General features: G+C 36.2%; 1 protein-coding gene across 1 annotated transcript; it reads left to right on the top strand.

Moving 5' to 3' along the window:
* Positions 1 to 3,621: 3,621 nt before the first annotated feature.
* Positions 3,622 to 6,418, top strand: LOC150096848 (uncharacterized). The gene is made up of 3 exons (XM_090408740.1): positions 3,622 to 3,668; positions 3,812 to 4,267; positions 6,331 to 6,418. Exons 1-2 carry the CDS (start codon positions 3,657 to 3,659, stop codon positions 4,244 to 4,246), a joined length of 447 nt encoding a protein of 148 aa, XP_090264866.1. The 5' UTR covers positions 3,622 to 3,656; the 3' UTR covers positions 4,247 to 4,267; positions 6,331 to 6,418.
* Positions 6,419 to 22,121: the final 15,703 nt, after the last annotated feature.

Consider the following 22,121-nt stretch of genomic DNA (forward strand, 5'->3'; position numbering starts at 1 on the left):
ATAACCAGAGTAGATGGCAAAGGAAAAGATCTCTAAGATATCAGAATGAAAAACGTTTTTTAAGAGTGTTAAGGTGTTAATTAGGGGAATATTGGTAAACAGTGAGATGATGTCAAAGCTGACCTATGTGTCTGTATTATTTAAAGTAAGATTTTCAATTAAGTTTTTAAAGTGGGTAGAGTTTTTTACATGAGATGTAGTAAGACCAGTGAGGGGGGTCAAAGAGTTAGCCAGCTGCTTTGGCAATTTGTAGCAAGGAGCATTAGTGGCATCTACTATAAGTCTTAGGGGAGAATTAGGTTTATGGATTTTCGGTAAACCGTATATACGGGGGGGGGACGAGAACAGAATGGATTGAGTTTTTTTGTAATGTCAGGAGGCCAAGAGGACACTTATTTGAGTAGGTTTCTTAATTTTTTCACTTGAGTTTTTGTGGGATCGTGTTCAAGTGGTATGTAGGTAGTGCGATCACGGAGAATAATATTCATTTTTCGATTATATTCTGAGGCGTTAAAAACTACAATGGCATTACCCTTGTCAGCTCTGGTGATGACAATACTTTTTTTTTCCGTAATTTTCTGAGGGCAGAGAGTTGACTGGAAGATAAATCAATTTTAGGAGGTGACGACCAGGAGAGCCTCAACACACGGATAGTTGGGAAATCCTCATTCAATTAACGCAAACTGCTATAAAATGATAAATAAATAAATAAATACATCCTATAACGCCTTTCGTTCTCCAAAAAGAGTTGGAGAGACTCTTACAGCCGTACGTTTTTGAAGATAGAAGGGCAGCCGGTTTTCATCCTTAACAGTCATTAATGCCTGTCTATCCGCAAGGCTTCATGGAGAACTGCTGCCATGTCTTGGTATTAACCCTAACACCGCATGGACTGAAAGATAATCGGAATCGGCTGTGAAAGGTCTTAAAAATTCCGCTAATTCTATTAGAAGCGAACTTATAGCGAACTAATGGCGGCACAGAATTACGGAAGCAAAAGGCTTAACTTTCACGAGGTTACTCTATATATAGAAAGCTTTTTAACTTGGGTATACTATGTTAAAGATACCAAGCAATTTTATAAGCTAGGTTTTAATCCTTTTTCCCCAAGTAAGCAAACAGACAAGTTTATGCCTGAACATAGTCCAAGTCTGAGGCAACTCGTGGTAAAGGTGGAGTAAGCTCCGATCACTTTCTTTAGTATTTCCTCCTAATGCAAAACACATCCCCTTACGGAGATGTATGTTGTCTTATCTTGTCTATTTGCTTACTTGAGAAAAAGGATTAAAACCTAGTTTATAAAATTGCTTGATATGTTTAACATAGTATACCTAAGTTAAAAAACTTTCTACATCTTACTCTCATCCTGAGATTTTTATTTAATAAGGTCAAAGCACCTTCTGACAAGTTGTTTAGGTAAAATTTATAAGCTCTGCATTACTTCAACCTTGGGATTTTTTGGTCTCGCTCCCAATGACGAGACCTCAATAAAGGTCGAAACCGATCTGGGTAGTGGCCCTTGATTTTAATGTATAGCATCATACATCTCCGTAAGGGGATGTGCTTTGCATTAGGGGAAAATACTATTTTTTGCATTAAGAATTCAAATTTTAAATGGAGTGACACGATATGCAAACAACTAAATGGCTTGGCTATGGACAGTCCCCTTCTCACTGCCCTGTGAAGATCTGTTCATGGAAAAGCTAGAAACAGACATCCTTTCAAAATTAGACCCAAAACCTTTAGTATGGTGGAGGTATGTAGATGATGTCTTCATAATTTGGAGGGACACAAAAACAACTCCTTTGGATTTTTTAACAAAAAATGCTTTCCATCAAAAAATAAAATTCACTTTGGAACTGGAAAAAGATAATCAACCACCACTTCTAGACACTCTAATCACGAAACTGATAGATGGACAAATCAAACTAACAGTCTACCGCAAACCCACACGCACTGGACGCTACCTTCATTTCAAATCAACTCACCATATTCCCAGGAGTTCAGCATAATACACTCAAAAATAGAGCCACCAACATCATCTCAGAAGAAAAAGAACTCAAATATCAGAAACATTAATAAACAATGGCTCTCCCAAGAATTTTATCAATAGGATTCTTCATAGCATCCCCCACAACAACAACCTACCACCACTCAATACAGATCTTTCATAATTATTCCTTATGCGGGTACTGTGTCGAAAAAAGATCGCAAACCTTCTTAGTCCTTTCAACATCAGAGTTGCGTTCAAACCTGTAAAGATTGTCCGCCACGTTTTAAGATCACCAAAAGATATTAATGTTTTCTTCAAACACACTGGAGTGCACAACATCCCATGCTCTTGTGGTCTAAACTATGTAGGACGGACGTCGAGAAGCCTAGAAATTCGAAAAAAAAAAGAACACATAGGAGATGTTTATAACAACAGAGCAGACAATTCAGGTCTAGCCCATCATTTCGCGATGACAAACCACAGCATTGAGTGGGATAAGAGCTCCATGCCTTATCTAGAAGAAGACTTCCGTTGTACAAACTTCAAGGAAACCGTAGTAGTCCTCCGTTCTGGAGAAAATCTTAACAGAAACCATGGAATGATAATAGCCGACATATGGAAAACCTTAATAAGGCTCAGTTTGCCAGAATTTCATTTCGCTAACTACGGAACATGCTCACACAACAACGACTAATACAACACGCTCCATGCGTGTAATGTTTCAATTTTTTTTTTAATTTATACGATAGTGTTACTCCATTTTCTCTGTACTAGCCACTTTTGAGTTTTCTCTCTTATCGTTATTAGCCCTGAAGAAGCCGAACAGTTCGTTGGCAAAACAAGCAAACAAAACTTGTATGTTTATAAATCACTGGTCAATTAAAAACAATATATTTCAGTTTAAATTATCTAATTGAGTGACCAAATATAGTTTAGCGATATTCAAAGCGTTTTTTTTTTCAGGAAGTTTTTTTCAGACATCAAGTGCCAGCAATGTGAAAGGGAAATCAGAGCAAATGTGCAAAAAAAGGGTTTATTTTTGAATAAATAGACACTCAACGCAGTCATTCATAACCACTCTTGCTCAAATAATGATAATTAATTAATATTCTCAGTTTAGATTCTACATTCAGTAGTTTTTTCGATCAAAAAATTATGCAACTTGCTCTCTGCATGACAACAAGGAGTACCTGACTCCATTGGACACCAACCATTCCATCACATGCAATGCACTGTTTATCCAACAGCCTTCGTGAGCATTTTCTACTTTCAGCCTGCATGTCACGCAAACTCATTCGATGTCCATCTTTGCAAATATCACTCAGTTTAAACAGATACGTGAATGAAGTTTTTTACTGTATACTCTCTTAACAAAAGTAATCTTGCGGATGTTTATTTCGGTATTGTATCTTTAAAAAAAAAAAATCACAAAATCGGGAATCCCTCTTACGTAGAGAATGTCAGTTAGATATCGAAATCGTCTGATGACGTGTTTGCCAATGAGCAAATCACATACGAAATATTCAAGGAAATAAAACTCTGGCTTTCTTCCTACAGAGCAAATTAAGATATAAATATGAGAACCTTGTAGTTAACCACACTAGAAGGGCCTAAGTCAGGATTGAAATATTTCCTTAATTTGATTCTGATCTTTCGGTTAGCCATGAGAATAACTGTAAGTATTGACACTGTTTATTATGGAGTATTATATTTCAATTATATTGAATTAATATTTTTATCTATGCCTGTTTGAATCGTCTGCTCTGTTTTTTTTTATTGTTTTTTTTTTTTAATGAATGAAATGAACTTGTCTTACAGTTTCTGAGTTTCCTGCTCGTTGTCATAGTGACAACTGCTACTGCAGCAGCCGTTAGTAGTAATAATAATAAAAGACCCTACTGGCTAAAATCTGTGCAAGTCAATCGAGAAGGAAAACTCAAAGCTTTTGCTGGTGAAGGCCCCAACGGTCCTTTTCAAGGTTATGGTGGAAACAATAAAAATGAAATCCGCTATGGAAGTGTGTCCATGACCAACAACAGATTTCGTCCTTCATTTAATGAACTTGGAGCTTGGCTTCGCCGAAAACCTGAAATATTCAGATTTCAACCAAACAGATTCGGACCTAGACCCACTCCATCCACCTATAGAATATATAGATCACCCACTCCTTACAGAAATAACTATTACAGAAGCGAGCCATATAATAGAAGTCCACGCTATGATAGCTATAGAGTAACATACGGCAGATATTAAATCCCATGCTTAGTCACTGCGGTGAGTATTTGAGTACTTAGTGTTTATTTTATTAAGAGTTTTAATACAATTTAATAGTATTAAACTGGCTATACTATCTTATATTGTTCTTATATTATTTTAATACTGTTATTCTTCATTTTCTGATTGTAAAAAAGTGGTGAAATTCTGTTTTACGAATAGTTATGAATGGTTAAATTTATTGAACAATTACTGTTAAAGAAATAACGCTATTTGCATTCGCAAACTAATCCATATTAGACGAAGAGATATTCCATTGATAAAATCAAATGCGATAAAACGAACGAGATGAAAATTTGTTAAATACACTATCATAAGATTTAAATATTCAAAAGGCAATGATATCTTTAACAAGCAATATCAATAATACCCATACTGGCCACTGAATTAAACTTTTATTTAATGCAGTGCTTTTCGTACAGGCATGCCACCTCCGGTACCGATCCTCTTTAAGTCCGAGCGCATCATTCGGTGAAATATGGATCGGGAACAGCCATCATTAAATGCTTCGGTCAATATCTGCTCACCGTAAGTTATGTTTGTCCGTACAAGCCTTATCAGACGACGGCGAACTCGTTCCTGACAGACTGTCTTACTACCACAGTTACGCCTCTTAGACAAGCAATGTGGGTTGTTTTTCTACTGACTCAACACCCAAGATATTTCTCCTTTTGAGAAATCTGTCAGCTCTTCTGTTTTCAAAATCGTGCTCCAGCCAGACGGGCAACCATATTGAATCTAAAATATCCTTTATATATGTGCATTCTCTTGCCAATTCCTTGTTTAGCAGAGCGAAAAACCCAAATTTAAACCATTCAGAGTCGTAGAGAGACCAATTAATTCACGTTCCGATGCAAAAAAAAAAAAAAGCCCAGCTTAAGATTCTTGTCATGACGAGAATCAAACTTGAATCTCTTCTCTACCGATCTATCTATCTCTCTATATCTCTCTATGTTCGAGGTTGCATCTGATAATGTTTTGTAAATTTCACACAAACTCAAAGTTTTAAATGAATCAAGACTTTCATAGGAGAGATTATGGCAGATAAATGCCGCCATCTCGTGGCCCGAAACCCTAAAGTCATTTATTATGCATGAAATAGCCTGCATTTTCTGTAGATTTGTTTCACTTTAGTATGAAAAAAAAAAAAAATTAAATCACCCAGAGAAATGTCGAAAAATACCTAGAAAAGGTTCCTTTCTCTAGTCGGCGCTAGATTCGAACTTAGTCTTTCTTCGGGAGGCCTAGCACTACGTATGTAAACTCCGCAGGCTTTTGGAGACTGGGGTGGAAGTTCATTCTCCACCAATAGCCAATCAGAGACAGTTGGCCCAAGACTATCACTAGTTGTAAATGGCATCCAGTGAAGAGACAGCTGGAGACAGTACCATCATCTTGTGGTCGCTAATCCTAACAATATATTTATTGTCTGAAATAGTGTGAGTTCTGCTGTCGATTTTCTTGAGATTACGGGAGCAAAAAACCGGTTTCCGGACGAAAAAACCTGCTTGCCGGTATCAGAGATTGACTAACTCTAGAACTGGCTGAAGAAAGGTTCCTCTAGTCGGACAAGATTTGAACTTGGGTCTTTCTTCGGAAGGCCTACTCATAGCGCACCCATAGTGCAAACTTCACTTCCGGTGAGTTAAACAGTCTCTTAATATAAGAATTTGTAATAATAGTAGCTTATGATGTCTAATTGTACACGTTATTTAAGAAGATAATTCTTATTTTTGCTTGATTTCGAGACAATTTACTGGAATGTATACTCAAAAAAAAAAAAATTAGATTTTATACAAAGACAAACAAATTAATAAGAATATGTGATTACACTAAAATTAAAATTTTCTTATTTTGGTGTTGGTTTCTTCATATGTCGATCTTTCTTGCCAGATTCTTTGAAAGTTCCTATTTGCACGTTTCTTTAATTCAATGATTCATTTACTTAACAACTCTGATGCAGCGGTGTATATAGCCTGAACAGAAAACTTCTTTAAAAATAGTAATTATGATTAAATTTGAAAGCATTTGAAATAAATATTTGTTTTTCATTTTATTTACAGGATCTGCTAAGATTTTGCCACAGAAAGATATTATGAAAGCTGTATGAAACCTGTGCAAAATATGGAAATAAATACATTGCTCTAAGTATTCTGTCTTTATGTAGTCCGTATTTCATCTACATGCGTGAACTTTATTTCACACAATAATAATTCATGATATCCTTAATCCCGAATGAGTAGTCATCTATCTATCTATACATATGCTCATATGTATAGATCGATACATATGTTCACCATAGCAATGACTGTACCTAGGCGGTTTTATTTTTAAATAAACTGTTTTCCTAGGTAATGTTGGAATACAAAAAGTAATCCAAACAAATCACTACATACATTTTAAGATACAGTAACATTTGGAGTGCAACATACCCCGTAGTTGCTTTCAATTTGGACATGCGTGTGTAGAAACAGTTCATCATTCCTTCGTCAAATCCAAAAAGATATTGTCCAGCAACTTCTGACACACCTATGAAATTCATTTCACAAATAATCAGTTAAAATTCTAGTCTACTCGGCCCATATCACGATGTCTCTGTAACCAAGTCCTTATATTGACGATTAGAAATGTGATCAATTGTCCTATTGAAAGGTGTAAGCATTTTACCACGGAAATTCATCACTGCAGATACTGAGTTTATCAACGGTGTTATAATATGATTTTCTAGCCATGATGCCAATTCAAAGTGCAGTTGTCCAAACCTATCTGTCACCCATAGTATTCTAAATCAGGTCCATACGAGGTGCTGTCCAAAAGTGTGGGGAATTTGACCATAAAAAATTACTTACCCTAACTCCTAATAAGGAGATGGTGGGAATTAGGACTGTCCTGCGGTTCTGCCTGGATCTCCTTATTTGTGTCAAAGCGACGTCTTATCAGCCGGAACTTCATCTTGGGGGAACAGGAAAAAGTCGCAGGGGAGAGGTCAAGCAAATAACCTCTTTGCCGTTTGCGCCGAATGCTCGTCCTTAGTCACTTCAAAATCTTACAGTGAAACTTGCAATTGTGGATAATGTCAAAAAAAAAAAAAAAAAGAGATCAACATTGACTTGATATTGCTACGAACTCCACGTGCTTTTGAGGCAGCGGTGAACTTGGCGGCATTCAAATGCTTCTTTAAGCAAGCAATTTTGTTGACGTTGAAGCAAAATTTGATGCATATTTTTTTCTCCTTAAAATTCGCCTAATTCAGCGAAGAAAATCGCCGAAACACTAAAACACGACTTTAAGAAAAATACATGTAACCCAAGATCTCAACCTCTTAGCTTACTCCTTGTTGGCATGCTGATTGACAAAGAGTACTGCTCGCTCCTTACTGAAGGCCTTACTACGATTGGTTTGCGTGCATTATTCAAATTCCCTGAACTTTTCGGTAACACCTCGTACATTTCTAAAATGAATAAAAGAAACGTAACAAGATTTATAGCACCAGATGCTACTCCAATCTTTTGAATCTACTGTCAGGAGCCACAGATTTTTTTTATCTTTTAAAACAAGCAAACTGGCCAGAAGAACATGCGCAATTAATGGAAATGATACATGGCCTCATACGAGTCTTAGTTGGTTCGTCCTCAATCCTGATTACCAGTGGCGGCTCGTGGCTTGAAATCATGGGGGTGCTGCAACTTATGCACACTGTATGTACAGTGTATACGTGTTTGAATAAAATATCAAAATTATGGTAAAAATTAACAAAAAAAATTGAACATCAAAAAATATTGTTTATTATCGATAAATATACAGTTTAGTATAATTCAAAATTACTTCAAAATAAAATCCATTCCTTTAATTGTAATTAAATGGATTTACAATTTTTGGACATTACAATTAAATCCTTTAATTGTAATTGTAATGTCCAAATATTTAAAGAGACGGAGTAAACACGATAAGTACTACGAACACTCTACTACTGGCGCAACTGCATATAAACAACAGTGGAACTGCGCGATGGACAGTGCCGCATTACACTAATAGCTCGCATCTCACTATGACGTGCGTATGTTTGAGCACATAGCAATATGACACTGTGCTAAAAGCAGTGCTGTTAGCGTCCTTCGCCCTCCTAAGTGCTACAAGATGGATTTTTATTACTTTTTATACAAATTAAGAGAATTGTATAGGATTGTCGATGATAAAATTAAATATTACAAGAAAATATAAATAAATTAATAAATATATTTATATATCGAGAAAAATTGAGGGTACTGCAGTTCCTTAGTGCCTATGCACGAGTCGCCCCTGCTGATTACGAAATATCAGTTCCGAAAAATATCCTGTAGTAGATTTTCAACCGTCTATCCTGTTCTCCATTGATCCTTTGTTAATTTTGCAAAGACTATTATTATTTTGAGTTTGTTGGGCACAAACGAATATAATGCCTAACAAGACCTAAAAATGAGCATGTTCATTTTTAGGCTTTTCCAATTAAAAATAATACTAGTAATAATGTCCTTGCGGTTAACCTAGTGGCTACTTCGCAACCATATGCCTGGGGAAGGAGTGTCTTTATCAGACATAGCCAAGTTAGCAGGCCTTGGGCGTGGACATAAGGGTTTTTTTTTCCACAGTTTATTTGCTGTTTTTTCTCCCGCAAGCAGGCAAACCGGTCCCATGAACACACGCAATATACCGGGAGGATAGGGGTAGTCACGTTATCCTCGGGACGGGTACGAGTTATAAGAGCTTAAGATTGCTCTGTAACAGGCCAGTAGGCCTAACATGTAGAAGGGAGAAGAAGAAGAAGAAAAGTTTTAAAAAAATAGCCAGATTTTAGGTGTTTTCTTCATTGATATGTATGCACAGGTTGCCTTAGACACTGATTATATAGATTTCATGAAATTTAGAATTTCAATCCGTACAGAATATCAAGCCATTCATTTCTTTGTGTCATTCGAATTATCTGTAAAACCAAAATTGAAATATATATTTTTTTTTTTCGAAGTATTACAGAACTAATGAATCGTTAATGCTCTGTTCTGAGGGAATTTGAGGAAGTAAAGTTCATTTATATTATTTTTTTCAGTTTTTAAATTCAAAAAGGTATATAAATAAATCCGCTAATGACTTTTATTCCTCAAAGGGGGAAAACAAAGCCGTTTTAGCCTTAATTATTTACTAAATTTTAGTCAATTAAAATATTAATTAATTTTTATAAATACTTTATGCACCCACCTAGAGTTCGCTTACGAAAAATGCACCTCTCTGACACTTCAAGTTCCTTAGTTTTGAACGAGAGTTTTTGCTCTCTTAAGGTTTCTGCCTGGCCTCTGAGGAGACCCAACCAGTTCGAAATAGCTGTCAGGCTAGTGAAACCTTACCGAAATGGGCTCATTTCGTGAATGCCGGCGAGTGTATTCCCGTAGGCTCTCTTGTCAACTTTTTTACGAAACTTTCATAGTTTCTATATCAGTTTTGAAATAATGCTGGATTTAATATCCACCTCATTTACATAATCACTACAGTATATATCTAGAAACAACTTCATCTGATATTCCAAAGTAACAAACTGAGTCCTAATACAATAATGAATGGTGTTGCCATAAAAAAAAGTTATTACGAAGTTATAGAACTTGTTTGATTGTCTGAAATAATTAAAATAAAAAAGTAATAGAATTGTGCATAGAAAAACTTATTTAAATGGAATGGTTCACCCTTTATATATCAAAATTATTAATCTGATTAATCAAGAATAAATTACCGAGAACAAGGTAGTTATGAAATTATTTTAATATGTTAAAAGGCATGCGAAGTCTTTAACATGTCTGCTTTTTTTTTTAAAGAAAAACGATGATGATAAATTGGTCGTAAGAATTCAGTATAGGAAATCACATGTGAATATACATAGAACCACTTAATAACGTGAAATGGCAATAATGAAATACAAATAAACGAAAATTATAAAAGACATTGACTCAAAAATTAGTACTTTAAAAACAAAGGGACACACACACACACACACACACACACTAGTCACTGAGTTAGAAAGTTTTTATTTAATGCCTGGTTGACCACCTTCAGCCCGAATTATAGCACATATTTAGTTTAACAAGGATTCCACAAGGTGTTGAACTGCATATGCTTACTTCTACAACACATCAGGCGTTTGCCAGACAGTAGTTGAAATGGCTTCGATTTTACGGAAGAAGATATTACTCCCGAATCTGTTTTTTCAAACATGTTCCGTACATTCTCAATCAAGTTGAGATCTGAGCTTTGTGGTGGCCAGGAATGGCGGAAGTCGCTGTTATGATCGATAAACTACTGATATGTAGTTCTTGCTCGGTGGACAGTAACCTTGTCGTCCAAGGGAGACACCAATCACTTGATTGCCAACAATCTTTAGATATTCCTTGAAGGACACCAACCTTCCAGCAATATCTGTTTACGTTCTGTTGGTGGGAACACACCCCACACCATGGCACAACCTCCAGATCCTTATGTTAGTTTTACAAGAGAAGCTAAGATCATTGCCTCGTGGGGCTCCCCACCAAACTCTCCCCTACCGTTGGTGTACAAAACAATATGCATCATGACTCGTTGGACCACATAACTTTCTTCGATTCTTCCAGGGTCAAGTTACGGTATTTCTGACACAACTATAGAGATATCAGCCAGCTTTGCTCTTTTCAAAATCGTGGCTCCAGCCAGAGGGACACCTACAATTGGCTCTTTATCGAATTCCAAACTGTCCATTGTTTTGTTCCCATTGTGATCAACATGGCTGAAGATTATTGATCAGCAGCATATGTTAAAAAGTCGCTAATAACACATGGCGGAGTTTATAACACGTGAAAAAATATTTTGCATATGCGCCGCGTAAGTGACGTATATGTAAATAAAGGTTTCCAATTCAGTGGCCGGTGGTAGTATACATATATATATATATATATATGAGGGTGGTCTGAAACGTTCTCGGCTTCGACCATAGATGGCAACACTATCAGCAATTTTTTTTTCCTAAGTTGGTACATCTGTCATAAGCATCCATGTCAAATTGCAAGTCATTCTCTCAAGCAGATTGTATTATACAGCTGCCTGAATCAAAAGTGTTGTCTGTATCCTTTGAAATGGATAAAATTGAGTGCTTGCCATTATAAAATTCTTTGTAAAAGAAGGTTTAACGCCAAAAGAAATTCATTCGAAATTCATAAAAGTCTATGGGCACTCTTCTCCTTTGTTTTCGACAATTAAGAAACCGGCTGCCGAGTTTAAACATGGCCATGCCAGCCTTGAAGATGATCCACGTGAAGGACGTCCAAAAATTGTAACAATGCCTGAAATCATTGATCAAGTGGACGATATGTTATTGGATGACCAGCAAGTCATAGTGCGTGAAATTGCTGAGACTATAAACATTTCAAAAGAACGTGTACAGTAGGATATCTTTCGGATGAAGAATTGCAAACGAAAAAGCTTTGCTTAAGATGGGTGCCGCGCTTGCTCACAGCAGATCAAAAACGCACTCGCATGAAAATCTCTGAACAGTATTTGGAGCGTTTTAACAAGAATAAAACAGATGTTGTGCGTCGATTTATTACTATGGATGAGACTTGGATTCATCATTACGCACTAAATCAAAACAGCAGTCAAAACAGTGGACACAAACCTGTTGATTTACTAATAAATGTATTAGTCTTAAGGGAGATTATGTTGAAAAATAAAAATAATTGTGAAATTATAAATTCGTTTTTCATTGTTAGGCCAAGAACCTTTCAGACCACCCTCGTATAATGCATTATATATAATAATGCATTTCAAGCCTGATGGATTACTAGCCATTTTGGAGAACCGACCTTCTATCAATCAACAATGCTATCCTCGGTTTTGATGATGGTACACTCTGTTCACCTTGCTCATATCACAAACTTTGCAATGCACAAACATCCCAATTTTTAAGATCTGAATCCAGTCCAAAAACACTTATCACTGTTCTGTTTTGTAATATCGAGAAGATAACCTGGTCAACTTCACTGCTTCAATAAAAAAAATAAATAAATAAAGTAGTCTTGCCATCGCCATCCCACTTGGAAAAAAATGAATATCAACTCATCTTACCTTATCTTCAATTGTACACCAATCAATTGTTTTCATAGCCTCTGAGAACTAAGAGTTATTTTTCATCCAGCTACTAACTCTGTGGAAATCTGAAATTCATCTACCTATCCTTGATGGTGTTCAGAGATAGCATCAATTCACCGTCTCACTTCAAATACCATCTCAATGTTCTTTCATCTTTTTGCTTTTTCTATAGCACTTTCATGGACACTGTTCCACTGAAGTGGCATCCGTTATTCCTTTGCCTTCCGCTAAACCTTTTAAAAGAAGTGCAATAGCTGCCCAACATACCTTTGATCTCTTGGAAACGCATCCAATTTATTTTCCTCTCCTTTCTTTCTTTTATTCCATTTTCCTCGGTTGCCTTACAAATTGTTTCCAGTAACTAACCTCGACACTTTCAAGAAAACTATCTTATCCAACCCTTTCTGTTGCATCCTGTAAGTGACACTAAATGCTGAATCATCTTCTGCCTATATATATAATATCTTAGTTTAAAAAATTAAATAAACTTGCTAATACATTTTATTCTTTAAAGAAAGGAAAGTTTTGCTTTTTCTACTCTTTGGAGAATAAAAGCCGCTTCAGCACCAGCTTTTATTATTATTATTATTATTATTATTATTAAGTACTGTACAGTACAAAGGTTCAGTACAAAATGCAGTGTACATTAATTTTTTATATATACTCAAGAAAACTGACCGTAGAATCCACATTATTTTCAGACAGTAAACATGTTGTTAGGATTAGGAACCACGAGATGGCGGCACTTGCAAGTCATCCTTCTTCACTGAACGCCACGCCATGTATAATTAGCAATAGTCTTAGGCAAGCTATCTCTGAGTGACTACCGATGGAGAGTGAACTGTCCCTCAGTCTCCAAAAGTTAGATATGGCTAAAACCGCCTTGCCCCTGCTCCCTATATGGGAATAAAAGGCATTAGCTGATTTATTATTATTATTGTTATTAATTATTATTATTTGTAACCCGAATTTTGAAAAGGCCTTTATCATTATGAATCGACTGTAGGTAATCTAAATTCTTAAAATACCTTCTTCTATTATTTGGTTCATCCATTCACCTGAACTAAGTTATTGAGATAACTGGGATTTACTGAAATTCATTACTACAGTTCTTACAAGAATTGACTCAAGACAATTACAATTCAGATTTTAATAGATGGTATGAAGATTGACTAAACGTCTCAAAACTGTACGAGAGTAGTCTGAAATGTTCTCGGCATCGACCATAGATAGCAAAAGTATTGGCAAGATTATTTTTCCTATGTTGTACATCTGTCATAAGCATCCATGTGAAATTGCAAGTCATTCTATCAAGCAGTTTGTTTTATACAGCTGTCTGAAGCAAAAGTGTTGTTTGTATCTCTTGAAATGGATAAAATTGAGTATCGTGAGGTTATAAAATTCTTTGTAAAACGAAGGTTTAACGCCAAACGAAATTCATTCAAAGTTCACAAACGTTTATGGGCACTCTTCTCCTTTGTTTTCGACAATTAAGAAATGGGCTGCAGAGTTTAAACAAGGCCGTGTCAGCCTTGAAGATGATCCACTCGAAGGACGTCCAAAAAGTGTAATAATGCCAGGAATCATTGGATGACGATATGGTATTGGATGACCGGCGAGTCAAAGTGCGTGAAAGTATTGAGACTACAGGCATTTCAAAAGAACGTGTAGGAATATATTTTTAATGAAGAATTTCAAATGAAAAAGCTTTGCGCAAGATGAGTGCCACGCTTGGTCACAGCAGATCAAAAACGCACTCGCATGAAAATCTCTGATAAGTGCTTGGAGCGTTTTAACAAGAATAAAACTGATTTTGTGCGTCGATTTATTACTATGGATGAGACTTGGATTCACCATTACACACCAGAATCCAAACAGCAGTCAGAACAGTGAACAAAAGCCAGTTGTTCAGAGCCCAAAGAAGACATAGTCGGTTCCGTCAGCCGGAAAGGTAATGGCATTTTTTTTGGGATGCATTTTGTTTATTAATTATCTCGAAAATGGTAAAACAATAGCCGGGGAACATTACTCCGATCTTTTAATCAGACTAAACGAAAAAATTCTTGAGAAAAGACCCGGTTTGCAGAAGAAAAATTCATCTTTAATCAGGACAATGCACCTGCCCACAAAAGTGTTTTGGCAATGGGAAAATTAAGGGACTTGCACTATGAATTGTTGGAATATTCGCCCTGTTTCTCCGATTTAGCTCCCTCTGTCTTCTGTCTCTTCCCAAAACTAAAACTCTTTCTCACTGGTCAACGTTTTTATTCGAATCAAGAGGTGATTGCAGCTGTTGAGGGGTATTTTGCAGCTCTTACTGAGAACCACTACATCATCATCATCATCATCATCACGAACCATGGGCCCACTGCCCGTTAGTGTCCGATGCCTCCTTTACTATCTTATTCCACCTTTCTTTGTCCAGTGAACAGTGTCGCAGAAACTGTACACCCTTTCCACATCAATCCTTTATGTCATCTATCCATTCTCTGTATGGCCCACCTCTTCTGTTCACACCATCCATAATACAAAACATTAATGTCTTTATCTTCTGGTCCTCACTCATTCTGCAGATTTGTCCAAATAATTGCAACTTCCATTTTATAATCTTCTGCATTAGATTCTGCTTTGGTTGTATCTTGCGATAGAACTCTTCATTTCTGACTTGCTTTGCCCATCCTATTCTTAGAATCTTCCTGTAACAAGTTCTTTCAAACACCAAAATTTGTTTTTCTTGATTCCTTATTTATTATCCATGTTTCAGATCTGTACAGTACACCGCTAAAATGTATTTTTCCAGTACTTCTGGTTTTGTTTGCAGGCTGATCACTTTGCTTATCCAGATGTTATCCATGGCCTTCAGATTTGTTCTTCACTTTGCAATCCTGATCTTTATTTCTTTTTTACAGTTCAAGTCATATGTCAGTTTACTTCCCAAATATGTGAATTGTTCAACATTTTCCATATCAGTTCCATCCACTTGTATCTTTTGTTTCATGTTCTTCTGATCAAATACCATTGTCTTTGTTTTTTCCAAGTTCATAACAAGTCCAAATCTCTTCCATTCCTCATTTAGCAGTTTCAGTGTTTTTTGTAGTTCTCTTTCGCCTTCTTCAATAATAATCATGTCATCTACAAATCTCAAATTGTTAATTCTTATCCAATGCTCTGATATTCCTTTTGCATCTTCCTTCATTTTATCCATTGCTCTTTCTAAATGTCCCATGAAAATGCTTGGTTATATTGTCCCCCTCCACACTGTCTAGTACCTTTGCTTGTTTAAAACCATTTCTCCAAATCATCACCTATTCTAACTGCTGCAACTGCATTCTTATAAACATCTTTTAATATAGCTATTAGTTTTCTGTCAATTCCATAGGATTCTAGGACTACTAATGTCACTTTCTGGTCGATACTGTCAAATGCCTTCTGAAAATAAACAAAGCAACTATATAATGTTTTTGTTCTTTCTCCTATTTTCTCTGCTATTAATCGCAGTCAAAATTTGTTGAATTGTAGTTCTGTGTTTCCTAAATCCTGCTTGCTCGTCTGCAAGGTATGCTTCCAATTGTGTTCTCTATCTTGCTATCAATATTACTGTCATCACTTTACTAATGTGACTTGTCAAGGCAATTGTTCGATAATTTTTACATTCTAGCTTATTTCCTTTCTTGTATAATGTCACTAATATCGATTTCACCCACTCCTCTGGCATTTTTCCTTCTTTCCGTACCATATTATATAGTTGATGCATATCTATAACCATACTCTCGCCATCATATTTAATCATTTCTCCAGTGATGTTATCATTACCAGGACTCTTGTTGTGTTTTAGCTGTCCTATTGCTTTTTCAACCTCTCCTGTTAAAATGTCCATATCATACTCATTACATGGTGGTGATATCTGCTTCAATTCTTCAGTCAGTTTCCCAACGCTATCTAAATAAAGTTTACTTCATATAATTCACTACAGTAACTTGTCCACCGCTGTACAATTTTTTCTTTATTCATCAATACTTTGCCTTTATCACTTTTGTGGTCTGTTTTGGTTTCCACCTTCTATTAATGATTCTAATCATTTTGTACACCTCCCTAGTTTTATGCTCTCCGGTGCTGTTCTATATTATTGCACTGGGCTTCTAACCATTTCATCTTATCCATTCTGACTGCTTTTTTTCACCATATTACACTTTCTTCTATATTGCTCCTCTATTTGTTCTGATGTATCCCATCTTATCTTCAACATTCTTTTCTCCTATACTAACTTCAGTGTTTCTTGTCTAATCCACTTCTTGATCTTCTCTTCTTCTGCTATTGTTTCTTCAACTCCATCTTCTGTCGCCTTCATCCTTACACTCTCAGATTCGAATTTTTTTTCCTTTGTCCACCCTTTTTAGTTTCTCCTCTAACACTGTTTTGTACCTTCTTCCTATTTCTGATTCATTTATTTTTGCTGTATCTCTTCGTTTCTGATAATGGGTTTATATTTTCTTTTTAATTTCAACTTGATGTTTGCAATCACTAAACTATGATCCGAGTTCTATATGCGCTCCTTGAAAATTTCGCCACTGATGTTATGGATAACTGATGTTATCCATTTTCTTTTTATCGTAATCATATCGATCATGCTCTCGGTTTTCCCATTATTTGATCGCCACTTCCATTTGTTGGAATCTTGTGTTACAGATCATCATCTCGTGGTCCACAGCAAATTCTATTCAATTTTTCGCCTCGTTCATTTCTTTCTCCAAAACCATATTTTCCCATTACGCTTTCCCAACCATCATTATCTATTCCGACTTTGGCATTCCAATCTCATTCAATAATCAGTACATCTTGCTTTGGTGTTGTTTCAATTGTCTCTGTCAGGTCTTTGTAAATTAAGTCAATATTCTCATCTGTGCTGTCAGATGTGGTTGCATATATCTGGACTATTGATATATTAAATGGTTTTGGTTGAAATCTTACTACTATGATTCGTTCATTGACTGGTTTGTATTCTAACAATGCCTCTCTAGCAGTGGCCGCCGGTGAAATTTCAAGTGGGGATTCTGCCAATATAAAATAAAAAAAATTCTTTTTTTCCTAATTAGTAACCAATTTATTAATAAATAAATCTGCGGATTTATTTAATAATAAATTGGTTACTTATTAGGAAAAAAATATTTTTTTTTTATTTTGTATAGGCAGCATTTCCATTTAAAATTCACCGGCAACCACTACTCTTTAGCTCTTTTGTTAAGAAGGAAGCCAACTCCTGCTTCGTGCTTGGCGTCATGCCCTGACCATATGACTTTGCATCCATTTATCTCTGCTGGTGATGTCCATCGCATCACCTCCAGTCCTAATATATCACACCAATATCTCTTCATTTCCTCGCGAAGTAGTTCTAGTTTTCCTGACATCCAAAGCGTCCGTATATTCCATGTTCCTACTGATAGTAGTTCTGTTAGTTTCAGTTTCTGTTTCCTTTCGGTATCCCACTTTTCGATCCAACCCCGATCGCTCGATTGGTATCGTGGACCTTGTTCATTCTGGCGACGTCCGAGTCGGCATGTTTTGACTGTTGATATTATAGGCATCAGATAACAATCGTGTTTTTTTCTTTACGGTCAGAGCATCGACACTCATCTTACCGACACTGTCTTAATCCATGCATGGAACCCCTAAGGATCCCATGGCAGAGTTAGACCCACTACAGGGACGGGATAATGACGCTGGAGCATCGGTGGAATAAATGTATTAGTCTTAAGGGAGATTATGTTGAAAAATAAAAATAATTTGGAAATTATAAATTCGGTTTTTCATTTTGAAGCCTAAAATTATTCTGCATTTACTCTTCTGTAGATAGGCCGAATTTCATAACATCTAGGATAAATTTAAGTTGTACACGACACTGTATCTATATGGTTACTTTTTTCAATCAATTTATTTTTTATCAAAATTTAGTGATTATAAATTTAAATGAAATTAGACATTTTTGATCTGTATAAAACGTATTAAGTCATGTCAAACTTGGTTTTAAATCATCATTTTTAGTGAACATTCCTTACTTTGAATTCCTGCTATGAAGTTTAAAGGATGAAGTTCACCACCCATACATGTTCCAATGCATCAACTCTAATGTTCTTGCCTCTGATGAAATCATCAAATACTCGAAAAATAACTTTCCCTGTAGTATGTGCTGACCCACGTTGCCTAAACACCAAATCATTGTAGCTACTTTATTTAGCTGGTATCTAACAAATGCCATTAGAATTAGCAGAATAATTTTAATAGATTTATTTACTTGCAGTGTATAGTATCGACTTTGTCAAACCGGTGACAACAATGGATGTTTTATGTTTTCTTCCTATCTAAAATTCTATTGTGAAAATACAGGATGATTATAATTAAAGTTCACATTTCGAAAGGCTGTAACTGGGTAACTGCTCTAAGGAACGGTTTAATATTTAACATGATGATGTGTGTGGCAATGGAATTTTATTATGCTCAAAAACTAATGTTAGTTCTAAAAGTTGTCCACTAGGGCGTTATATGCCGCTGCAATACCCTTAAATTAGATATGATACTCCTAGCATGCAGTGAAAAGCTGCGACCGTAACATTTATACAAATGGCAAATGTCCCCAATAATGTATGCTTCGAAAGAAGCTTCTATTAAAGCAGGTATATGCGGAATGCGGTCCGTTCATTGCCTTTGAGAAGATAATGTTTTAAAGCAAAATGTCATCATTACCAAACTAACAGCTGTGCGTTGACAGCATTGCGAAAGTTCAGTACATTAAAGGGACCAAAAACAAGTCCTGTGACTGCAAATGGTTTACTCAAAATGATCTGGAAATTTGAAGATACTGGTTCTTTAGATGTCAAACCTGTCAGAGGATGAAACGGTGGACAGTGCAGGAAGTAGCCACAGCGTTAGAGGAAGAAACGATGACAAATGTTGTTGGACGCAGCAGCGCGCGAAGTATTGCACAGTTATTGGACCAATCCATAAGCATGGTTCACAAACCCGTAAAGCAAATTCTATGTTGTTATCCTTAAAAGATTTTCCCCCATTCAGTAATTGTTGAATCCTGACCGGAATTCCCGAGAAACATATGCCCTGCAGTTTTTTGGTCTGACTAAACTGGACAGCGACTGCCTGTAGAATATTTTCTAGACTGACGAAGCTCACTTCCAATTGGACGGTGCTGTGAATATGCACAACTGCAAAATTTGGGTAACTGCAGACGCTACACATTGTTCAACAGATTCTACGTGTCATACCCTGACGGTAACAGTTCGGTGTGGTTTCAGAAAGGAATTCATTAATGGACCTTTCTTTTTCGAGGAGCTCTGTCCTGCTAGTCTCGTTACCTGCACTATGAATGGCCAGTGATATGCATCTCTCTCTCTCTCTCTCTCTCTCTCTCTCTCTCTCTCTCTCTCTCTCTCTCTCTCTCTCTCTCTCTCTCTCTCTCCCTTAGCCAATCTTGTGATTCCAACACTTCAGCACCGTTCAGTGCCTGGATTCAATAGTTTTAACACTTTCATTGCCAAGCTGAAAATTGGAATTTCGTGTGGTGGGCAAATTTTTTTTACTTTTTTATTTAGTTAGCGACGTCCACGCGATAACGCGTGATCTACCGTTTGGTGAGATCTCGCATCGCGCGATATCGTGTGATTGGCAATGAACGTGTTAATGCAGAATAGTGCCCCTACTCGCATCGCCACCCATGTCAAGCAGTTGCTTGAGACATATTTTATTTTACTGAGGACAAAATTATCAGTCACATTTTCATACAATGTGTCCAGCGTGCTCGCCAGATCTCAACCCCTTGCGACTTTTGACTGTGGGGACATTTCAAAGACGTTGTCTATCGTGGACACATAGCCAATTTAGTTGACCTCAAATTATTATGTGCCATATCCACAACAATTATAACTCGACGTTCTGTGCCGCACACATTATCTTAAATACTAAATCGTTGCTGTTAGTTAACCAGCTTTCGAAATATGAAGTTTAATTATAACCATCCTATATTATTTGCAAGACATATTTTTCAACAGCATTACCTCTTTGTCTTCTGCCAGGAGTTTCTCTATTATTTTGACTGCGGGCTTTACTGTGGGCTCAATCAATCAGTTGAGAAGGTTTAGACTTTGCTATTAAGTAAGACACTCTATACCAGACGCTTCCAATACATGCATTGGAAGCGTCTGGTATTCACACCCTGTCTCACCAAACATTAATTTCTGGAATTAATGAAGATACTCGTGCATATTTTCAAAGAATTCTATTCGGTTTCTGTGAATGCTTTCAAAAGGATGTCTGAGCTTGAATGATTTGATGCTGTCATTCGTGAGGGTCTTACAAAAAAAAATCACACATGCTGGAATCGGTTCAGCTACATGGTTAATGTACGCAAATGTGATCTCTGTATGGTTTTTATCGTATTTGTGGACTACTTGAGCTTTCGTTAGGTTATACCTACACCTGATACTTTTTTTAAAAACTTACATCTGGTTCATATTGTTTCCTATTCTTGATCAGCTATTGTCTGATCTAGATCTGTTTTCGATCACGAGGTCATTAATAATTTCCACTCGATGTTTCAAACGCCCCGTTTTAGCTCCAGGAGCATTGTAAATACAACTTAATAAAAATTAATAAAGACAATACAGTACTCAAATAAAATGTTATCATAGTGTACACTTAATAATATGTCTATATACCTAACTTTTTTTAATATCAAGCATTTTGTCAGATCATTCAAGATCGACAGATCTTTCATGAAATCATACTGAGTCCTGCTCAATAAGTAATTGCTGTTAAAGATAATAGATACGGTTCTTATTTAATTTTTTTCATTAGTTTGACAAAACTCTCATGAGTAACAGTCCGACTTCACTTTTCCATTTCATACAATGTGCCTCTTTCTACTTATGAATTAATATCATCATTGCAAATTTCCATTCTGTAGAAATGATTATTAATCTTTCTAACTTACCGAAAAGAATCATAACAAGCTTAATTATATTTTACATACATATATTTACTACTAAAGGCCATACACCATCGTTGCTTCCAGCCTTGTAGGTTGTCAGATAATTTAAAATATCAGGAATATATCCTTAACCCATCCACAGTACAAAATATACAATAGGTTTTCAAATAATCTTTCTTGCGTGAATGACATAAAAAAGTTTCTTATCTCATATTAGATCTGTAAAATTGTATTAAAATTCTCAGCTTGCATTATACCATCTTCGATCCCGCCTTCCACTTCACCACTCACGTAATTATAAAATTTTGCTATCTCAGCAGGTTCTTTCAACATCTAACCAGTAGATAGATTATATTAACATCCGTTATGTTTGAAAAGATAACATATACAAATCTAGAACACTTTTTATCCTCAAAGAACTGCCCCTTACTTTAAATGCCTTTTGAAGATCAGAAGCGCATGATCGCCACCTTCCTGCTATCATTAATAGCCAATATGGTAGCAGTGAATGATTCGATTATCGCAGACAAATGTCGTCATGGCCAAACCTAAAAGGTATCTATTATATCAGAAATGGTGTGAGCCCTCTGGTGGATGATTTAGAGCTGCAGGTTTAAAAACCAAAATTTCTGCAGAAGAACCATTACCACCAAGCCAAAGGAAAACCTATTGTAAACATTCCTGTTTTGAAAGACTAGAATCGAGTTATAATCGTCTTTCTGT

This window comes from Typopeltis vanoorti, chromosome 18 (assembly GCF_054136105.1).
Source record: "Typopeltis vanoorti isolate ZY-2024b chromosome 18, IOZ_Tvanoo_1.0, whole genome shotgun sequence".
NCBI lineage: Eukaryota > Metazoa > Arthropoda > Arachnida > Uropygi > Thelyphonidae > Typopeltis > Typopeltis vanoorti.